The 22870-nt window shown below is 40.7% G+C and overlaps 1 protein-coding gene and 1 non-coding gene across 2 annotated transcripts in view; one reads left to right on the forward strand and one right to left on the reverse strand.

The window, feature by feature from the left end:
• LOC113279754 overlaps positions 1 to 20697 on the forward strand; it is a 31146-nt gene extending 10449 nt beyond the window's left edge. Inside the window, exons 2-16 of the mRNA XM_026528424.1 lie at positions 12891 to 13066; positions 13360 to 13479; positions 14001 to 14285; positions 17213 to 17265; positions 17533 to 17986; positions 18085 to 18475; positions 18579 to 18619; positions 18977 to 19051; positions 19239 to 19339; positions 19487 to 19585; positions 19679 to 19744; positions 19845 to 19888; positions 19974 to 20055; positions 20139 to 20233; positions 20395 to 20697. Coding sequence (XP_026384209.1) covers positions 12891 to 13066; positions 13360 to 13479; positions 14001 to 14285; positions 17213 to 17265; positions 17533 to 17986; positions 18085 to 18475; positions 18579 to 18619; positions 18977 to 19051; positions 19239 to 19339; positions 19487 to 19499 — 1709 coding nt within the window. The 3' untranslated portion in view covers positions 19500 to 19585; positions 19679 to 19744; positions 19845 to 19888; ... (1 more) ...; positions 20139 to 20233; positions 20395 to 20697. The remainder of the gene's footprint in view (positions 1 to 12890; positions 13067 to 13359; positions 13480 to 14000; positions 14286 to 17212; positions 17266 to 17532; positions 17987 to 18084; positions 18476 to 18578; positions 18620 to 18976; positions 19052 to 19238; positions 19340 to 19486; positions 19586 to 19678; positions 19745 to 19844; positions 19889 to 19973; positions 20056 to 20138; positions 20234 to 20394) is intronic.
• A 269-nt stretch (positions 20698 to 20966) lies between these two features.
• On the reverse strand, positions 20967 to 21122 carry LOC113284692. Its single transcript, XR_003328323.1, has one exon. It is a non-coding gene; the product is annotated as a U4 spliceosomal RNA (small nuclear RNA).
• Positions 21123 to 22870: the final 1748 nt, after the last annotated feature.

A 22870-nucleotide genomic window follows, 5' to 3' on the forward strand; every position in this document is an offset into this window, starting at 1 on the left:
CCCGGAAGATTCCGTTTTCATCAGGAGACCTGAAAAACCGAATAAGTCTTACCTAGACAAAATACATGGTTTGCTATTTTAAGTTTTCACGGGAATGATGAAACCGATAACCATGTTATGTTTCACCCCATGTCATCTACGACATGCAACGCTCACGGTTCCATGGTTTTCCTGGGATGTTTGCATTACCTGCAATCGTGACCAAGACAATATCATTCCCAAAACAACCCATTCCAAAATAATTCATTCCAAAAGAATAATCCAAAACCCTCAAGGTAACATTTATCTATCAACCCAAAAATCCAGGAAATCAAAACCATAAACTAGGCATTTCATTTGCCTTTCGAAAAAAAAAAAAACCTAAAAATAAGAAGTTCAGAAGATAGAAATACATCCAAGGAAATTTTTTCAACAATGGTTTGCTCTTTTTAGCAAGAGCCTCCTTCGTGCTTTGGAGAGCCGCCCTCTTCAACTTCAGCTTCCTGGACAATTTTTCGACTTCCGCTTCCTGCTTCTTTACCATATCCGCAGAAGGAACTTCGACTGTTTCGACCAAAAACTTTTCAACCTCAGAGAAACCTTCAACGAACCAAAGAACATTGAACTCGAAGTTTACACACATGTCACGATGGAACCTCCAGCTCGAGATTACATCCTTAGAAACAGTATTACCGGTCACGTTGCACATGTCGTCAATCGAAGACAAAGCTTCCTCCACACGCTTAACCAACGCAAATCGACTAGTAACCTTCTTGGTCGTGGCGACATGTCAGTAGCTTTCCCATATCTTGGTGTATAGCGCCGCATGTTTGGCTTACACGCTAAATCCCCCGACCAACACATGATCCGGATAAGGAACCAGGTATGGAAGGTTGAAAGTGGCGCCCGCGTCTACATCAGCAACCGACAAGGGATTCCTAACGAAAATTGCACCTGCGGCCACTAGAGTACTCTCCATTGTCTGAGTCACAACGACGTTTTCATCTCGATCAACATCCATTCCAAGGTCGCCCGGTGCGGCTGCCACAATTGGAGACAAAGCTGTATCACCACCAGTCTCCGTCTCAGGGCCATCTTCATAAACGGTTTCCCCCTATGACATCACGGATTAAATATTTTCCAAAGAGGAAAAAAAAGAACATGCGGGAGACTCACTGATTCGTTTTCAGACTGTCTAGAGGAATATTCAGCACTGCTGTCGGCAGAACTACTCTCACCATCACTGAACTCTGAGCTTTCATCCTTCTCGGGTTCCCCATCGCCACGGATAGGCTCAGCACCTCCACCCTCCATCTCGAGAAGCGATGTTTTCTGACTACTTGCAAGTTTGGTAAAGGCGTTCATGCTGCTAAGACCCTAGACAAGATACAAAGACGGATACTCAGGAAAGAAACAATGATATACACGATCCAACTAAAGTCAAGAGGAAAATCACACGTACCCGCATATTGGACGAACTGAAAGTCGGTAGGGCTGTCGAAACTGACTGGGAACCATCTTCACGGCTTTTGGATCTTCGCTCCTTCACTTGGGGACTATCAGCATTCGGGCTAACGGATTTTCGCTTGGGCGAAGAAGGATCCCTCAGCAGTGGATGCTCCGCTAAAACCGCATGAGAAGGCCTACCGCGACGGTTTTCTACCACATCATTCACGAATCCATGGAAAACGAGAAACTCATTCTGCCAAAATATGTTATATTTGGAGGTTGTTGATGGATTTCGTTCCGCAAGCAGGAAAAGGAGACTTTTACCCGACACAAGAACAGTAGCATCGAGAACAGTTGGAAACGAGACTTCTGGAACAACCGGCATGACGAACAAGTGGGACCCCTTGGTCAAAACCCATATGCCGAGTCGCCCTATCAATATTGTAAGAGACTGCTTTGCAAGATCCTCGAAAGAAAGACGACACATAACCAGGCGTGCAGCTTCGCATGAATACCATCTTTCTAACACTCATGTCCTCTTTATCAGAAGACAAAGACATGCTCGGAGCAGGATCAAAGGTACTGATCTGAGTTATGGACCCATGCACCGGAGCCCATGGACGAAAATTGACCGTGTGCGAGTTGTCAAGGAATCCAACCAGGTTGGAACCAATCTTTGGGCGCCTATTCGACCAGCGTAGTATCCTAAAGCCACACCAAGACTCGGGAAGTACGGCCAACAGTTTTGGAGCATACCTTTCGAATTGCTCCCACAACCACACTTGGATAAAGGCGACATGAATACACGAATCCACTTTCATGTAACCATTTGAAGCGCACATGTCCGCGACCAGCTGATCCAAGTGTATGTACAGAGAACCAAGAAACAAGCCGCCAATAGGGAGAATGACACCTTTTGCAAATTTTATGGCAAACTTGATAAGTTCCTGTCTTATCTCCTTCTTACCCGAGTCGTCATCAAAAATATCTCTGGATAACCAAAGAGCCAAGAACGCCGTGACATGAAGCGTACTATTCTTCTGATTCGGCTCCAACTCATCGAAAAACCACTGAGACACCCACCAGCCATAGAAGCACCTCATCTCGTTTTCTTTCCGAACTAATCCTTTTGATTTCGCAACCAGAGCGGCGCACATTTATTCTTCACCTACAGACAATTTGACATCGAGGTTTCCTATTACAGGAAGGTTCAGCAACACGACCACGCTCTCTAAGGAGACAGTCATTTCACCCCACCTGCATATGGCCGTGTGAGTGTCTGGACACCATCTGGAAATAAAAGCAACCAAGCCTGGAATATCTTTCCTAATTTGAAGCACTGCGGAAGCCGCGACAGCATCAATGATCCGTGCCTTGTTCAAACTGGCTTTTACACATTCCTGGATCATCATGAATCGCATCCATTTCTCAAAGGGACGCAACGGATTCAAAGAGATTTTAAAGTCAATAAGAGAAGCATGATACTCTTTCCTCTGAAGACAAAACCTTATTACACCTCCTGGCCGAACCGACCGGGCCTCTCCTTCACTTTCCGGACCAGTCAGAAGAATCAACACATACTTGGGATGATTTCTCCTAATCGTGGCGGATGTTGTAAAGAACTCATCATCTATGTTTGGCTTGGAATTGCCAACATCTTTCGGTATGGCAGAATTTTTCTCAAATGACATCCTAACAAAAATTCTCTCACGCTACTTCCACCTTCGAAATAACTACAATGGAACAATACGAAGAGAAATTATTACGGAAAGTACATGGAAATTATTTTATCAGACACAGGAGATCCATCCTGGACGCAAGCCAATTTGTTTCAAAGTCATAATGCGCATAGGCAAAGAAATGGGGACTGACAGACCCTGCATCACCACCTCATGCCAAGATCATACCCTGCAACGGGAAATTTGCGCCCGGCCGAGAAGGCGCGCCCCGCCACGGGAACCATACACACGGTCACACCAGGAAAAAGGAGTAAACCCTAGAATCTAGGTTTTCGCGGGAAGGGAATGAAAATTAGCAGCTCATGCATGCCTACTTTGCACGGTAACTGAGGCGGCCAACATCACTACGGTATTCACGCCTAAATGTTACTACAAGTTCGTGCAAAACATACCTACGGCTAGGATTCACACCAACGCAGAAGGACAACGTTTCTACAAGTTCATGAAAAGGTAAGGACTTCCTACTTGAGTCAAGTAAGGAAAAGAGGCAACCGGACCCGCGAAGACCAATCACCATGCCAAGACCGTCCACGCCATTGCTTTGGCCCCACCACGCCAAGTCGTCCGCCATGCTTGCATCGCCAGAACCGCGCCATGCCTTGGCCACACATGCCAAGACGTCCGCACATGCTTTGTCTCACCAAACTGCGACATTGCCTTGGCCCCACCATGCCAGGCCGTCTACGCCATGACTTGCCGCACCAACACCGACAACTCGCCAAGCCAGCGTCATGATGTTCCCTAACCCATCCAAGGTGATGCATAGCCAGACTAAGCCGACGATCTTCATCTCACCACTTCGCGGTCTACACCACGAATAGAATCTACGCAAGGCCGCCAAACACGAGGATCATGGACTCTCCTTACCTCTCGAAAAGGTTAGTCGGACCTTCCTGACCATCTTTCCACGACTTGTCGTTTCGATTTTTGTCCTTGCCCGTAACCATCTTATGTTTACCTCAAAACAATGCTCTAGTTCCGAGCTAAGCAGAGGACTTAATGTTGATGGTGGTTTTTAGCTTAGGGTTAAAATCGTAAAACCGTACAACTGACATGACGTCACTATGACCATTAGCACATTTATTGAATCGATCAGCATACCTGCGTAGGAATTACCAGGGTACCTTTTTTTTATGTGTCATGTTCCACGGCAGAACCTTAACATTGACCGACATCATCTATGCCAAACCCTAATTCTCATGCTACCGCGCCAAGGCATGCCAACCATGCCAGCCACACCACTGTGCCAATGGAAAACCATGCCAGCCGCACCACTGTGCCAATGAAAAACCATGCCAGCCACATCTCCGCACCAAGGCATGCCAACCATGCCATCCACACCACTGTGCTAATGGCAAACCATGCCAGCCACATCTCCGCGCCAAGGCATGCCAGCCACATCTACGCGCCAAGGCATACCAACCATGCCAGTCGCACCACTGTGCCAATGGCAAACCATGCCAGCCACATCTCCGCGCCAAGGCATGCCAACCATGCCAGCCACGTCTACCGCGCCAAGGCATGCCAACCATGCCAGCCACGTCTACCGCGCCAAGGCATGCTAGACGCACCATGCGCCAATGGCATGCAAAACCCTTGGCCCCACCATGCCAAGTCAACCGCACTTTGCCTTGGCCCCACTATGCCAAGCAATCCGCGCCATTGGCCTTGGCCCCACCATGCCGGCCTTCCCTATGAGGCTACCAAAACGAAGGCGTGCGACGATCAACGGCCACCCTTTCATCCTAGATGCAAATCCTAGCCGTCCAAGGCCGCCAAACAAGGCATGGTAACCTTTGGTCCAAAGCCCTAGTTTTGGCCGCGCCAAGCCATGCCACATGTGCCAATGGCATTCTAACCACCTTGCCACGCCATACCATGCCGGCCTTCCCTATGCGGCTACCAAAATGAAGGCGTTCGACGATAAACGGCCACCCTTCCATCCTAGATGCAAATCCTAGCCGTCCAAGGTCGCCAAACAACGCATGGTAACCTTTGGCCCAAAACCCTAGTTTTGGCCACGCCAAACCGCGCCAAGGCATGCCATGCCACATGTGCCAATGGCATGCCAACCACCTTGTCGCGCCATACCATGTCGGCCTTCCCTATGCGGCTATCAAAACGAAGGCGTGCGACGATCAACGGCCACCCTTCCATCCTAGATGAAAATCCTAGCCGTCCAAGGTCGCCAAACAACGCATGGTAATATTTGGCCCAAAACCCTAGTTTTGGCCACGCCAAACCGCGCCAAAGCATGCCATGCCACATGTTCCAATGGCATGCCAACCACCTTGTCGCGCCATACCATGTCGGCCTTCCCCATGTGGTTACCAAAACGAATGCGTGCGACAATCAACGGCCACCCTTCCATCTTAGATGAAAATCCTAGTCGTCCAAGGTCGCCAAACAACGCATGGTAACCTTTGGCCCAAAACCCTTGTTTTGGCCACGCCAAACCGTGCCAAGGCATGCCATGCAACATGTGCGAATGGCATGCCAACCACCTTGCCGCGCCATACCATGCCGACCTTCCCCATGCGGCTACCAAAACGAAGGCGTGCGATGATCAACGGCCACCCTTCCATCCTAGATGCAAATTCTAGCCGTCCAAGGTCGCCAAACAATGCATGGTAACCTTTGGACCAAAACCCTAGTATTGGCCACGCCAAACCGCGCCAACGCATGCCATTCCACATGTGCCAATGGCATACCAACCACCTTGCCGCGTCATACCATGCCGACCTTTCCCATGCGGCTACCAAAACGAAGGCGTGCGACGATCAACGGACACCCTTCCATCCTATATGCAAATCCTAGCCGTCCAAGGTCGCCAAACAACGCATGGTAACCTTTGGCCTAAAACCCTAGTTTTGGCCACGCCAAACCGCACCAGGGCATGCCATGCCACATGTGCCAATGGCATTCCAACCACCATGACGTGCCATACCATGTCGGACTTCCCTATGCGGATACCAAAACGAAGGCATGCAACAATCAACATCCGCTTTTTCATCTAAGATGCAGATCTTAGCCGTCCAAGGTTACCATCTAACACATGGAAACCTTTGGCCCTAGTTTGGTCGCGCCTAAACAAAGCCAAAACCCTAACTTTTGGCCGCGCCTAAACTGGGCCATATTAAAGCTATACTGATCATACTTTCATGCCACTGGATACCAAACGAAAGGTTGCAATAATCAACGACTACCTTCCTCTTAAGATGCAAAATCTCGACCGTTGAAGGTCACCACCGAGCCGGCAAGTCTACCAAGCTCAACTTGCCAGACTACAACAACATGCTACATGTTTTCCACGAAAACACTCGAGACATCAACACATGTCACAAACTGGGGGATGCTCATTGCGTATTGGTTAGGCGGTTTACAGCGTGCGGCGTACACTACGCTCGTTATAAGAAAGTGTCGTAAGGATGAGGTTAGTAAATATAGGGAGTAATGGTGAAACGCTTTCTTTTATGGAATATGAATTCCAAGCGTTACCGGTTATCACCTCCTCCCATTTACTCACTCGTTTTTCATTTCTTAATGAGACAAGAGTACGTTTCACTTCGACTTGTGTAAATAGACATTACCTACCACCAAACTACAAGTTCAGGTCAGGAGGATACAACACTCAGAAAATATTTGCTAGCTTTCCATCTATTAGCTTCCCACTTTATGATACAAGTCGTGAAACAACTACTCTTCCAGAATCAACTATTCTGGTCTCAACACTTTCTTCGCTTCCCTCCCCAAAACCAACCCTTCTCCTTCACTTTGTGACCGAGCAAGTCTGGAACGACCATTTCTTGGTTTAGGCCGGATTTGTACAGATTTATCTCTCAAATCTAAAGTACTCCCTTGCAGTACATTGTTTAGGGTTTAAATTCGTTTCTCACCCACACACCCGAAATTACCAAAATCAGCAAAAACCGTTTTCACCCTCAAACAACAAGATACAATTGAAGCAAAGATGATTTGATTCAATTGAATCGGTTCATGAACTTTTATAGCCACGGTTTGCAAACTGCATTCCTTAGTCTTTTTAAGTTGAAGTTCAGAAATCATCTTTAGATATATAACCTTCTTAAGTTCGCACACTAGGTTCGCGGACTTAAGCAACCGGGCAGAGTTTACAAACTCCAGCAGAAAATCTCGGCAAAAGACCTTCCGACGGTTCGCGGACTGGTACTCACGCAACTAGTTTGTCAACTCCAGCAGAATTTTTCGGGATGAGAAGTTCGGCAGTTCGTGGACTGAGTTTGCGGACTTGGAAACAAGTCATTCTTCCGGTTTCTCTTGATCAACAAAGTTCACAAACTATGGTTCAAGGAATAGGACTTATGCACATATGTGTTTCCACAACAATACTTATGTCCATAATTGGTTATGTAATCTAAACTCTCATTCCAATCATTGAAAAATTCTTAGAGGACGTTATATAGTTGTTACACCATTTCTCGTCAAAGCAATTTCAAGATGATTGAAAAATAATAGGTAAAGATAAACTTGATCGAAGTGAAAAGCTTACCAACACATATTTGGAGATATAGATAGGCGAGGTATACTCGGCTCGAAATACCAAATGTGTATAATCCAAGTCTATATATATACCATACGAGTTCTTGTCTCAAAGAGTATGAGATAAAGTAGATAGACTTTTGAGTGACAGGTAAGTTCAAGTCTTCACATACCTTTTTGTCGATAAGTTCCACCGGTTCCTTGAGTAGTTCTTCTACTTGTATGATGAATCGCCATGAAGTCCTTGAGCTCAACTACACGTTCGATCCTAGTCCGAGACTTAGCTATAATAGACTAGAAATCAAGACTTATAGTTTTGATCACTAACATTGACAAACATGCTTGAGATAGCAACGCATGCGAGTTCGACCGAGCAATGCTCTAACACTTTTAATCAATTATATACATACTAATTAAAGAGAAAAATAATCTAATATCTCATTGTTGTTATGTTATTCGTATTTCCCCCACATAAGTTGTTATTCTGCACCAAACAACTTTGCTAGTTCATCTGCTACTTTATCCTACAAAGGATGGTACTTGACTTCTCTCAAGAAGTGAATATTTATTTCAGCTGGGGAAAAAAATGTAGAAAGAGCAAATGATAATTGTTCTCTGGTCTTCTTGGTAAATATAACATAACAATAAAAAATATATCAATGTATTAATAGAAAATGAACAACATAATGCAACTATATCGAGTAATAAAGTTGACAGGAATCAATGTTAGCCAGTTTTTCACTTGTACCGTGGAGAGGAAGGCCTTAACCAGAACAACCACGTGCAAGGTGACCAACTTTCATACATGGCATATAGATTCATTATTGCATTGGACAACATTTCCCGACTTATTGCATCTCCAATACACATGGTTTGCATTGCTTTCGCCAAACATATGCTGAAATAAGATAAAAAATACATCAAAGAATAAAAATGAAAGTAAACGAACAACTCAGCAAATGAAGCTGCAGATAAAATGAGTGTATCATAAGACTGTATCTTCAGGAATAAAAAGAATGATTAGTGACATTATCCCCACTCTCTGAGTTTCTACTGAAAACCACATTTTTTACTGGTTTACTCATGAAGTCTACAGTTGTTGCAAACAACCACATCGGGACAATATATGGCATAGTGTCCAGGCCTCTTGCAGATGCTGCAAAAAATTACCATATGAGAATAACCTAGATGGGGGTGGTATATGGGGATACTTATCTAATCTGTTAAGTGCCTATTATAGATAATCAACTAAGTTTTTAAGGCTACTACTTACATTATCATCGAGCATGAAGACGCCTAGGATGGCGACCTAAGTGGTCCCATGAAATATAGAACAATCCACTTTCTTGAGATTCAAACATGAGTCGTCCATTTCAACAGATGATGGGAGAAAATGGAAAGAAACAAGAAAATCCCTAATAATTGGTACATAATTTCAACAGACATAGGTCTTAGTTTGGTATTGCTGTGAATATTAACTGGCGGATACAGTTCCGTTGGGCGGAGCCTAAGGCAGTATCTCCAATGGGGAACCAATCATGTTTGATGATTGAATATTCACAGCACATAGGTGACAAATAATAAACTACTTCGAATACTTACATTGTCATCAAGCATGAAGACGTCCAGGCTGGTGACCTCGTTGGTCACCATGACATCTAGTTCATTCCACTTTCTTGAGATTCAGACGCGAGTCATCCATTTTGTTCCTTCTTTTGCCTCACCAATATGAGAGAAATTTTTATAGGAACCCAGTTGAAAATATTGATAAGGTATATACCGCACAAAATTGGAATCAATTTAGTCAGCAAAATTAACTTGAATGATATATGAAAACTAAACAAATACGGTATGGGTTTTTCTAAACAAATATGATATATGGAATTTTGTCAATATTATTAAATGATATATTAAACAACGATATTAACTTGAATTGGATGGGACTTATTAGAGTTATGAGTACATCCCTAAGGGTTTTTCCTACTTCAGAAAACCCAAGATACAGTGCACAAAGTATGCATAAGAAGTGAGATGTTCTTTTGTCACTCAATTTTGTAACAATCACTCATTCACAGATTTACAATTCTAGATAGGAATCAACAAAGTCTAGAAACAAAAAAGAAATCAATCGGACACAATCATAAATGCAAATGAATTACCTAAGATGTTTAGAACTGTGATGATTCTCTGAACCTACAATAGAACAATAAAATTATCAGGCACTCATATTTGTAACAATCACTCGTTTGCAAACTCATTCACATATTTACAAACACATAGAGGAATTAACAAAGTATGGAAACCTAAAAAAATAAAAAATAAAATCAATCGAATCATAAACAAAATTGAATTACCTAAGATGTTTAGTACTCTGATTATTTTCTGAACACAAGAATCGAAACCTACAATAAAGTAATAAAATTATTAGGAACATAAATTGAAAAATCAAACTGGAAGAATTAACTATAAAAATCACCGGGCGTGTAATTCCTATGATGATCTACCAAATCGATGAAACACGGTGAGATGATGAACTCTTCAAGGGTTTATGTAGGGATGTTGTTGTATGTAATGTATAAGGAAATTATTAAGGGGTCTTCGAAAAAAATCATTTTTGTTTCCTTAAATCAGAGGAGTGATGTAAGAATAGAAGATTAGGGGAGAGTTTTGAAATGGAACAATGAGGACTGAGGAGATTATTCCATAAATTAACGCTGATTTTATGTGGAGTATAATGATTCCATAACATAGGAAAAGGGTAATAATGGATGGGATGTGAGCGGTTGGATATGGGCATTAAACATAGGTTGATTCTGAACCACGATTTGTCTCTCAACTTTGATAGCAAATGAGAGAAAATGACGGTCGTCGATCACAATAAAACACTGATTCAAAACCGTCGGATTATACTAAAACATTTTCTTTTGCTAAGAATGATAACATAATTTCCACATGTAGATTTGGTTACATTTTCAAATTGGTATGACAAAAACAGTACATATTGGTATGTAGTCTCAGTATCATTTGAATAGATATTTAACTTTTTTGAGGATTACATTTGATTCCTCCCCTTTGGATGCTGGTGAAGGAGTACCGTCGTTTTCATTCGTTTTCGTTGATGGAGGGAGTGACAGATTGAGAAGATTTTGTCATACTTCTTGTAGTTGGTGAATTTGCAGGGGTTTCGTTTTTGCTGCTCGTGAATCAACGACAGTTTTCCTTCTTATTTTTTTTCCGGTGAAGGAGTTTCTTCTACAATTACTTCTCTAATTGTTTGTTTAAGTTCCCTTTTGATAACCATTTATTTTTTTCGGATTGAAAATTATTGGAACGGTTTAGGGTTGCTGAAAATGGAGTCAAGGTTTGCTGAAGAAGATTGATTGGAGATTTTGGTTTTTGCTGAAGAACCTTGATCAATTTTTAAAGATGATTAAGCATGAGTTTTAAGTTGATTTTGTTTTTGGTGTTGTTGATTGATAAGAAGGAAGAAGGAGTTTTGTCTGTAGATGAAAACAATGAAAAGAAAAAATAAAGAAGAAAAATGAGATAGTTATTTCCACACGTGAGTGGTGAGGGTAAGCGAGTAATTTTAGCTATTCAAAAGTTTTTTGGACCTCCGGTTAACTGATTTTTGGCGCTGGACTACATGATAAAGTTAGACGGGTTTTCTGGATGAATCAGCAAATTTCCAAATTCAAAATCACCAGGACACGGATACACGTTTATATATTAACTAAATAATTTTTATATACGAATATCATATAGACACGTTTATTTATTAACTAAATAATTTTTATATATGAAAATCACAGTGATACATTGCATCAAAAAAAAAAGATCATAGTGATACATTAAAAAATAAAAACTAAATTTTATACGGTTAGGTAAGCTTATCAGTTGGAAAATTTGACTACCTACTAATTTTCCTAGCATACCATATTACCCAACCAGTAAAATAAAGTATAGTTTTTGACACTTGCGTTGTATCGGTATTCCACGCGTGTCCTGTGTGCAACACGCATTTGAAGTGAATATGGCGCCAATAGCTTCATATCTGAGTATATTAAGGGCAATTCCTATGACAATAGTCAAATTAATTTTTTTATTGAGCCAGGTGGATGGCCAAACTGACTTTTCCACTATGGTAAAGCAGTGGGTGGGTTATCACTAAGCGGCTGGACTAGGGACACATGCTGGCGTGTATAGGTTAAACGCGGCACTGGTATGGAAAACGTTGGCACTCGAGTCAAAAACGCTGACGTTAGTCATACCAACGTGGGCGTTAGAACCCAAAAAGCCCACGGTCGACTTTCCAACGCCCATATTTCAACGGTATTATTTTCAAAGTATAAATTCTGTCAACTGAATTTATTTTCAGTCAGCACTACCATTTTTTTCTTCTAAAACTCTTATAAGCCAAAAAAATTAGTACAATTTGAGCAACTTATTCAGAAAAGCGACGAATATTATCAAGAAGAAAAGAGATCGAAGAAATGATCCGGCACCGCGGCCTGCCACAAATGTAGATTATTCTCAAAATTGGGAAGCAGAGTTTGCTTCGCTGAGTGTCGTTGATACTCTATCATTAGTCCAAGGTCATGTGATGGGGCATCAAGATCGGTTTGAGGGTTATTATAGAATGAGAGGTGGATTTTTAGACTTAAAGGATGTTTATGAAGGTCTACCCCCTCGATTCCGAGAAAGGGTTGACATATATACCTGGCATGCGCTTTATATTGTGAAGCCTAGAAGACACGACAATAAAATTACGACAACAGTGGTAGAAAGGTGGTGGTTGAAGACGCACACATTCCATTTTATGGATTTTGAAATTGGTAAGCTTGTTTAACTTAACTCAAATTATATTTTTAAATAATTATTAAATAACCAAAAGAATTAATCATAGTTGATATTATTCTTGTAATAGGAATTACTCCCCTTGATTTGTATTTCATTTGTGGGATCCCAAGTGAAGTGGGAGAACCGGTACCATTCAACCAAGATGAATGCATATCAAATACTAAATCGGAGACGCTTTTTTCCCTCGTTTATAGAATCAGAAATACATGAAGATCATAAAGAATTAAAGGAGGTGGTATTAAATGTTCAGCGTTGAAGTCTTTGCTTACCCAAGGCAGAAACCCAGAAGATGTAGATGATTATCCTGAACTATAAATGGTGTTTATCTTATGGGCACTGGGTCAGACATTTTTCCAAACTCAACTTCCGTTGTTCATGCTGGTTGGCTTCAAGGTTTAAAAGATCTTGACAAAGTACCATATTATGACTGGGGATCTGCAATTTTAGAAGAATTGTACTGTGGGATGGATCAAGCGTCCATGGGTAAGGAAAATTTCGCTAGTTTCTGGGGCATCATAGAGGTAAATATCAAAATTATTATTTTTAAATTTAAATAATATTTATGAACAAATGTAGGTTAAGTCAAAATACTAAAATTATGGAGTAATTTGCAGTATTGATGGTATACCTACTTCCGAAAACCAATCCTTAAAGACTCCACTCATAGATTTTCAATCTTGTACATGTACATCTCGAGCAACTGGGCGAAGGACACTGGCAGCGACGTCTCGGCTTCCAGTTTTGTTCAGAGGTTTCACAGATGACTCGAAGCCACAAGAATGTTGTTGTTCGCCCTTACATTGATTTTCCTCAGTATTTTGAAAATGATTCAGGACGTGTTCTTGATTGTTCTCTCCGTAGAGTTGTTTTTTACACTCCAGATTGGATAAAGGGGCTTGGTACCTGGGAGAAAGACTGCAATACCAAATACAAGGTATATATGCAATTGCAATCAACCCGCTACAACAGATGGAAATCATATTTTGATGTTCTGAGAAGAACCAACTGGGAGAGGTATGAATTAAATACAAAGAGGGGAATTAGTGAAGCTGAGTATGTAACTGGTACGAGTCGATTGCGAAGCCTGTAATTGGGACACAAAACATGCACATATATGGGTTTGATTTCCCAGGGTTATCAACCCTGTCCCATGATGCAAATATCGTTTCTAACCAGATACCTCCAAAAGAGCCATGCTTTATGACTTACCCCACCACGAGTGCAAGTCCTTCATCATCTTCGCCAAATATGCCCGAAATTCATTAGGAGATGGCAAGTATTACTTCACAAGGTGAGCCAACCACGATACCCATTGTTTCCCAAGGTATGGAACGTGATTATCCTTACTACAATGTGACTGCCAGAAACGAAGATTTGAAGAGATAACTGAATGATATGTATTGGCTGAACCGGCAAATGGAGGCTACACACTTGGTTGTGTGTCGGAAATGGCAGACAGAAACAATGTTTGGATTGAGTCCAACTATAAATGATGATGTGCGCTCACAGTCTTCTGATTCCACCAGGGACACCAGATCATGGCACGATAGTGATAATACAGTGATGGGAGAAACACAGGTACGACACAGTACTTCACCACAAATTGTGCATGTATCTCAGCCTCAACTAATTCAGCCAGATCCTAGGCGCATTGCATCATCATTCTCGCCCTACAACCCAAATGATTGCTACACCGTTTCACCACCACCACCACCACAACAACAACAACAAGCATCTTATGTTTGGAGGACCGAGTGCGTTTGGAGGACCGAGTGCTTACCAATCGCGTAATGTTGTTCAACCAGTTTTTTCCCCTTATGGACATTTATCTAATATGTTGGCAAGTGGGGACATCCCAGGTCTTGGGTAATTCTTAACTCCAGAAGATAACAATGAGCGAGTTAACTATGAGCGACGTTAGAGATTGTAAACTTTAATTCTGCTACATTTGTAATTCTAGTTTTAAAAGTATGACGGTTTGACTTAAATGAAATTACATATGTTTAAAATTAAGCGTCTTACATTAGCAGTACTGAATTACATATTAAAATTAAGCTTAGCTTGAGCGGTGAGAAGTGCTAGGTGGAACAATAACTGCAAAGAAGGGTTTGAAATTGTTCAACACCTTAAGGATTTCGCAACAAAAAGCCACTTTTTCCATCTTCGCCATTCGTCTTACCATCTGAGCGTCAGTTTCACCTCTCAGTCTATATCAATTGACTTGCATAATTAAAGCGACAAACTCATTTACTTTTTTTTTTTAGTTCTACGAAAACGATTTTCTATTTCGCATATAGCACGAAGACTCGGATTACGAGTATCACTGCAGAACCTGTCATGAATAACCGCCAGAAATTCACCCATGAATAGTTTGCTGAAGCAAGCTGAGTGAATAGAAAAACATAGTTTCTACAAATAGATTTATCTTCTTCTACAATATACGGAACTCTCTGAACTAACAAGGGCTGAGACATTTTTGACAAATAGATTCAAGAATTGAAGAATTTTTTTAAGCTCAAAGAAGAAAAGAATACTAGATATGTTAATTTGGAGTTAAAATTGAGAGTATTTATAGAACTCAAAATTTTAACCGTTGGATGACAAGAATTTAGCTGTTAGCGTACTTGTGTCAAACGTTGGAGATTTCAATACAGATGATGGCGTGTGAAATATCAACGTGCGCTTTAGCCAAAACCGATGGAGCTTTTCTGTCAAACGCCAACGTTGTGCCCACCCGCGCCCGGCCTTCCATCGCGCGCGCCTCTAATCTTCCAACTCAGTGAATAAACCAACAATTTTGTTGGTTTGTCCATCCTTTTTTCAAGTTTGTTGAGTCCATAGTGAAAACAAAATAAACAAATCCGGGATTTGTTCATTCTATATAGGAACTGCTCTAATTTTCACGAGCCAAAACAAAAAAGCAGCACAGGAAGACAGGCCACAGCAGCGCGCGCGCACACAACAACAAAAAGAACAACTCCAATGACCCCACCCAGGCAGAACCAATAGCCTGGTCTATCGGAATATAAACCAAAGGAAAATATGTAACCTGTACGATGGGACTAAACTTCTGTAAGCTTTATAAACACACACCAAAATCTTAAACTTCACACCTGTCTGTTTTCACTCTTTTCAGGCGATAAGTGAAAATTTGAAATCCTAATAACAATTCTGCAATTAGAAATGGGTTATGATTTCTCACTCAGATTCGGAAGAAGGGAAATGTCTGATTGGAGGGGGGATTTTGTTTCTACATAACTCTACTGATGGTATTGTGACAGAAAATAGTGATGTAGAGGACACACCTGTTTTGGTGATTGGAAAAGAGAAAAGAGAGCTTCAATGGAGATTCTTATTCATCTAATTTATTTACAAGGGGAGTCTAATGGAATGTATGTATGCCGATATTAAGTTTGATTTTACTTGACTGATTTAGAGTCGTGGTTTCTTACAGTTTTCCTGATTTCCTAGGGTTTCTGTGATTTTCTTTCAATGTCTCCAACCTTTATTGAATTTCCCTAAAATACTACTAATAATCAAGGTTTCGTTTCATTTGACTAGTTTTTTAACCATAGTTTTTGATGAAGAGTGTTATATTTCAAAAGCAACACTTTGACGAAACATGTCTGGTGTAGGTTGTGGTGGCTCTGGTGCAGGTGGTGTATATCACCTTGGAGATATCAAATGATCCCCAAGAGTATCCTGAAGGCTGAAACTGATGCCCACCAATAACAACCCCAAGTCTTTGCTTGAATTCCAACCTCCATCAACAAATGTCAAACATAACACCAACTAATTCCGTTTCTGAGCACATGCCAAATGTTGTTATTATGCAATACAAAATCTAATTCTGGCAGCTGATGAGGTTCCGAAAAGGCATGGTCCGACAATGAGGACTCTAGCTACTCAAGTGCAGGTGCTTATCTTGTTACATATTTCTTTTTTGACTGATTCATCAATTTGCTGTCTCTTACTGTTTCAGTGTTTGATATTGTTGTCCTATCTTAGTGTTACCATACTTGGGTTGCATCTTTGATACATCTGTGCACAGATTACAACCTTGTTTCAAATGCTAGTAAGACGAGCCTTTGTTGATTTATAAATTTGTATGTTTCTGTATGTGCACAAACCATATTTTGTACATGGTTAACTGATATAAATGTCCAAACCTGCTAGTGATATTAATCTTGGAATGTTGGAACTCTAAACATGGAATTTAAAAGAATACGATTAACTTATCAAGTTATGAAGAGTCAAGAATAATTTGAGAAACAGAAACTTATAAACAACACTACTATATAAAGAATCTTGGATTCTTAATGTTTCTTTTATGAGTTCCACTTTGAGTGCGCTATGGAGGTCTGTCCCCAGTAATATGGATGTTCCACTAGCACAGCTACTGCAGAAGAGGATTCAAGAACTGGAGGCTGGAGATGCCAGCCTCAAAAAAACCATGTCACAGTTAATCCTTCATGCAAGCACTCCAGGGATCGGATATTAATCTCAGTCAAAAGTAACTGAGGAATCAAGATCTGCCAATCCTAGGAAAGTGGGTACTGGTGTTAGGATTTGTAAACATAGTGAGATTAGTAGCCTAAATGTTCCAAATAATCCTCCAAAGAGGAAGTATAGATTTCATGAATAAACAGTATTTGGATATCTTGCAGTCAATGGGCCAGGCACTCCATATTGTTGATCAAGATGGTCTGATAGTTTACTGGTGAGTGTTTTTAGCTTTGGTTGAACCACCTAAAAGAAACCGAAAAAGTAACAAATGAGGGAATGTGAAGGAAGACGCCAAATAAAACTTGTTGGGTTCATTCATTTTATTTCCTAGTCCCCCTCCAAATTTGAGCTCAGATTGATGTCGTTTTCAGTTCACATAGTGTAGTTTACGTAACATATATACTACACTTCCACCTATAAATATGCTTATGGATAGTAGATCAGAATTTCGGATCTTAAACGTTTTACAATGTTATTGCAGGAATAGAGCAGCTGCACAAATTTATGGTTACTCTGCATCTGAAGCTCTTGGTCAGAATATCAATGGCTTCATAATTGAGGTGCAGGACATCAATGCAGCTGCACAAATTTATGGTTACTCTGCATCAATACTTCAAATAAATGCCTCAGGGGAAAACTGGACAGGGATTTTTCCTGCCAGGAATAAGCAATGCCGGCTATTTCAAGTACTTGCCACCGGTGCCCCGTTATATGATGATAGTGGTACTTTGGTTGGAATCATTTGTGTAACAATTGCTTCGAAGTCTTTTGAAGAAACCTTGGTACCAGATTCTCTTGGTACAAAACCTTTAAAAGATAATTCTTATCCCAGCTCTAGTTGGCTGCATAATGGTGGTCTAACAACAACCAAACCTGATTTTGATGCTCGGCACAAGCCTCTGAAATCTATTACATCTTGGCTGATACCAAAATTGGTAAGTTTTGATTTATTAAGAATGTAAACCATCTCTTCTTCTTCTTCCTTTTTATGCGTCTATCTCTCTCTTTCTCTAATAACACAACTTTGTATCAGATATCGAGATCAAAAAATAAAGTATGTCTGAAAACGAAAACATTGGAAGCCGCTCTCTCTGACCACAGGGTGCACCCTTCCCTTGAGAACATATGCCCAAGGAATCCTTTCAGAAATTCTTCTGATGGCAAGGATGCAAGTAAGAATGGTGTCTACAAGATGATAACTTCTAGAGTGAAGGGAATATCATGGTCCTGGGAGAGCCAACAAATCCCGCAGGTTGCGGGTGGCAATGAAGTCTCTAGATCCCTATCCTATTCTACTAACAGTGATGGAACAAGTAGCATGGGCAGTAGAAGCAGTCCTCGTCGCAATTTTTATATGGAAACAGATTATTTGAATTATGATATCTCGTTGAACAATTTGACATTCGGTGAGAAGATTGGGCGAGGTAGTAAATATTTACATTATTGCTAAAGCATTTACTTCTGTGTTACTTTATCAACTATGAAGTTCTTTTGTCTTATCCATAATATATTGTTGTTGGGTCACAGGTTCATGTGCAACTGTGTACCATGGTCTTTGGTGCGGCACGGTATATTTCTCTTTCCATCTTGAAATCTACATTTCTTGATAGAAGTACCACATCTTATAAAATTCACATTAATGGAGCATCTCTGTCAGACTACATTGTCAATTTGAAAATGATTAGGTATATCCTCCGACAGATAATTAGAAGGTAAAAAGAGAAAGAAGCACATACTTTTTACCCATGACCTACCAACCCTGCATAGGTTAGGGTCAAACCTGACTCGTTACATGGTTTTCAAAAACAATGGAGCAAACAATATACTGTAGGATCTAGCATTTGTCACCCAACCTGGCCCCAGAATGGTGCAGAGGGATTGTATTCCAACAAGCTGTTAAAAGAACTCATTTCCATATCTCGCAGGATTGTGCAATCAAAGTATTTTTGAACTTTGATTACTCAGAAGACTTGCTAATGCAACATTCCTTCAGACAAGAGGTTTGTTTATGAACTCAAGCTAAGTTTTATCATCAAATAGTTATATTGCTTAAAGAAGTTTCGGAGACAGGTCTATATATTTGCTGGATTTCGCTGTGAATCTATTGCTTAGGTTTCAGATTTCTGTCATCTGTAGAATTGGATTAAATTTCTATGCCTAAAAGTATGTACTGTATTAAAAATGAAGGTATTACTGATGAAGAGGCTGAGGCATCCAAACGTGGTACTCTTTATGGGGGCGGTAACTTCACCTCCGCATCTGTGTATTGTTACTGAGTTCCTTCCAAGGTTCGTTCTCTACATTTATCCGTTTTTCATTGTTTGCTTACTGGATAATTTACCTTTCAATTCCTTTCAACAACTTCTATTAAGGAAAGTTCATCAGGAACCAGATTTCAGATATAAATATCGTTTCTGGGTCTACCTCTTTTGCAGGCACGAGGAATGAATTACCTTCATCGTCACAACCCACCAATCATTCACCGTGATTTGAAGTCATCAAATCTTTTGGTTGATAAGAACTGGAGTGTGAAGGTACTTATTATCTATCTTCTGGGATGCTAATAATATGCTAATACGGAGAAGGAAAATAATTCATTAACCTCCTTGATATTGTTTTCATGTTAGGTTGGTGATTTTGGTCTCTCACGGCAGAAATATGCAACATTCCTAACAAGTACCGGAAATTGAACGGTAACACACGTCATAATAAGCATTGCGTTAGTTCTTTTGCTTCCTTTTGCTGTAGCTTTGAAACAAGATTATTTTTGTTTGCTGTTTTTTGCAACTTCAGTGGATGGCTCCAGAGGTTATCCGTAATGAGCCAGCAGATGAGAAGTAAGCGAGCAAATTCTTGAGATTGCACTCTTTTATTTTCTTGCTCGATCCGCAAATTCTAACGGATACATTGGAAACTAATTAGGTCAGATGTATATAGCTTTGGAGTTGTTCTATGGGAGCTTGCCACACTAAAAATCCCTTGGAATGACCTGAACCCAAAGCAGGTATGTTCATCACATGATATGATTCTGTGATAATCAAGTAACATTCTTACTCAAGGTATGGATTGTGGAGATGAACTACGCAGGTGATTGCCGCTGTAGGATTCATGAACCAACGAAATGAGATACCAAAAGACACTGACCCACTCTGGGCATCTCTAATCGAGAGTTGCTGGCACAGGTTTGTGCTTATCTTGGAACGTGCTTTTGTTTTTATACAGGTCAAATAATCAGCTCTATGTTCAGTTAAGCATTTCCACAAAACAGTTCGAGTACACATAGCAGTATCTAAAATTGTCAGTGAAAAATCTTTTTTCTAACTTGTAACTGCAATTTGATTAGAGGAAGTGCTTGTCAGCCAAAATGCCGCCCAACATTCGAGGAAGTGCTTGAAAAGTTGAAAGCTATGCTGAGACATAATTTTGTTCAAAAGCCAACATATGATATATAGGACCTTGCCGCCTTTCTGTCTAGATATATGTAGAACTTTTTTTTGTTATGCACCACATTAGGCCATGGTGAATGTAAGAGTCAAGTACAAAACGAGTTAGAAAGAGCAGAAGAAAGGTTAAGGATTATCCGGAAAAATCAGGTTTTAACTTTTTATTTCCTTAATATGATACCACTGTCTGTTGGTTTTTGTGATTGATTAGGACAAGTAATGGATATTTATTCTATGACCCAAGGTCGAATATGAGAACCATGCTAAGAAGAGAACAGATTGAAGCACTCAAACAACAAAATGCCTCTTCTTCAGCCTTTGCCGATGCCTAATTGGAAGCACAAGAAAGAAATGCTTTCTTAGTAATTCTTAATACTACATTACTTACGACTGTAAATATTGTATTGAATGGACTGAACTCTACTTTGGTTTTGTAAACGCTACATAAAATTTTAGTTTCCAAGTATTGTAGGGCTTTACCCTTGATTAGAGGGAGCCCTTCCAGAAATTCTCGACGGCCCTAGGAGACCCAAGGCCGAGGAGGGGGTTTGGAAATAGTTTTCAACCAGCAATTGACGCGCCTCGGTTATTACCTCATTAGCTGCGTCATTGCCCCAAGCGCAAAGATAACTTGAACAGGCTGCATCGACTAGTTTTTATAATACCTTCATTCGCATTCCCATCTCAGATTAGAAGGATGTGGGACTAAAGGTTTGCTAGCTTCACTGCCAAAACAGCCTTAGATAAGTACTCTTCTTATTTCTCCTTGTGCTTTCTTCGCCACCTTATGATTCTTGATAAGTTCTGGCATGGGCCGTTCCATGGCAGTTGCAGAGGTATAGCTTCCGCCAACAAACAGGTTCTGCAAATCCGTACAAAAACTTCAATGGTCAACTTTAAAATACTTAAACTGATGTTTGCAAGATCTGAGATTCTGAGACTCACCAAAATTACTCTGATATTATTTCTTCAATGATCATATTTTGATCCCTCCTTGTTTGTCTGCCCCTTCAAGCAATTCTCATGTATTGTGCAAATGGTAAAAGACAACAAGTAGTTGTCTGCACCATGAATGTTGTATGCAAGACTGTAAATGGAACTGCAGTTGGAGACATATTCCAGACATAGTGGTTGGAGTAATATTGCATCCAGGCTCAACAAGAGTAGCTTCTTCTAATGCATTTCACCACGGACTGATCGTTTTGCTGGGTAGAAACATCAACTGATTTATATGCGAGGAAAATAAAAACCAAGATGTTACAACGTTCAACACCAGTGGTCTAGTGGTAGAATAGTACCCTGCCACGGTACAGACCCTGGTTGGATTCCCGGCTGGTGCATGGTTTTGTTGCTTTGCTGCTCTGCAAAGCTGTCCATGGTTTTGTTGCTTTGCTGCTCTGCAAAGCTGTGTAATCAGCTCTAACAACAGAGCAACATCTAGCACGGGAAATTGGAAAATATCAATTTGCTAACCTGCGCGGTAGAGAACTGTGTGCAGCGCGATGTTCGTGCAGGTAACAAGTGCTGATTGAAATAGCGAAGAACATTCCCACCTCTTTGATTATCACATTTTTCCATCCCATTTGAGATAAATTTACAAGATACACTGATCCATTATGCACTCTGGTTAATTAGCATTCTAAATAACGGTGTTCGATCTGCAATGCATTTGCTTAAACTGAATGAGCCACCAGGTGTAGCTTTTCATCTTTCCCAACAGTGTGTGGAGATGGCAAGCGTTAGTGATGGTGTCAATTGCGTGGGATTTGAGGTTCAAAACCTTAGACTTTCATCATTATTTGGTTGGTGCAGATTGTCACCGGGTCAACTCACCTGGACTGGACGGAAAAAAAAAAGGCGGAAGATTAATCATCAAAGAAAAAGAAGATTAAGGATAAAGAATTCATTTGTGTTAAGAAAAACTATGAGCAAGAAACCCAAAAATTGGGAGAAGAAGCGGCTAACTGTGTAAACCTTGTCATTAAACCAAAGAATGAAAATACACAAATAGGAAAGAGCCGGGAACTCAACTCACCACCTGACAGAGAAGCTATTAAGACTTCCGAGTTTCAAGGCAGATCCCAACTGAACCAAAACAAATCCATAAAAAATTACTAGAAAATAAGAATGGTACAGTAATTTAGGTCCCAAGCATAAGAAAAGTTCTAGTCTTGAGAGGGAGTTAAACTCGACAGTCAACAATACCAAATTTCTTTCTGAAACAAGAATATTAGACATGGTGGTGATGACCCTTGAGATTCCATCCAGATACAAGAAGAAGTTGGCAACAACAAACATACATGGTATTACTGCCAAGTTGAGATGTTTGCATTTTGGGGTTCCTGAGCCATAACAGGTGAAGCATGAACTCGATGT

Source organism: Papaver somniferum, chromosome 5 (assembly GCF_003573695.1).
Source record: "Papaver somniferum cultivar HN1 chromosome 5, ASM357369v1, whole genome shotgun sequence".
NCBI lineage: Eukaryota > Viridiplantae > Streptophyta > Magnoliopsida > Ranunculales > Papaveraceae > Papaver > Papaver somniferum.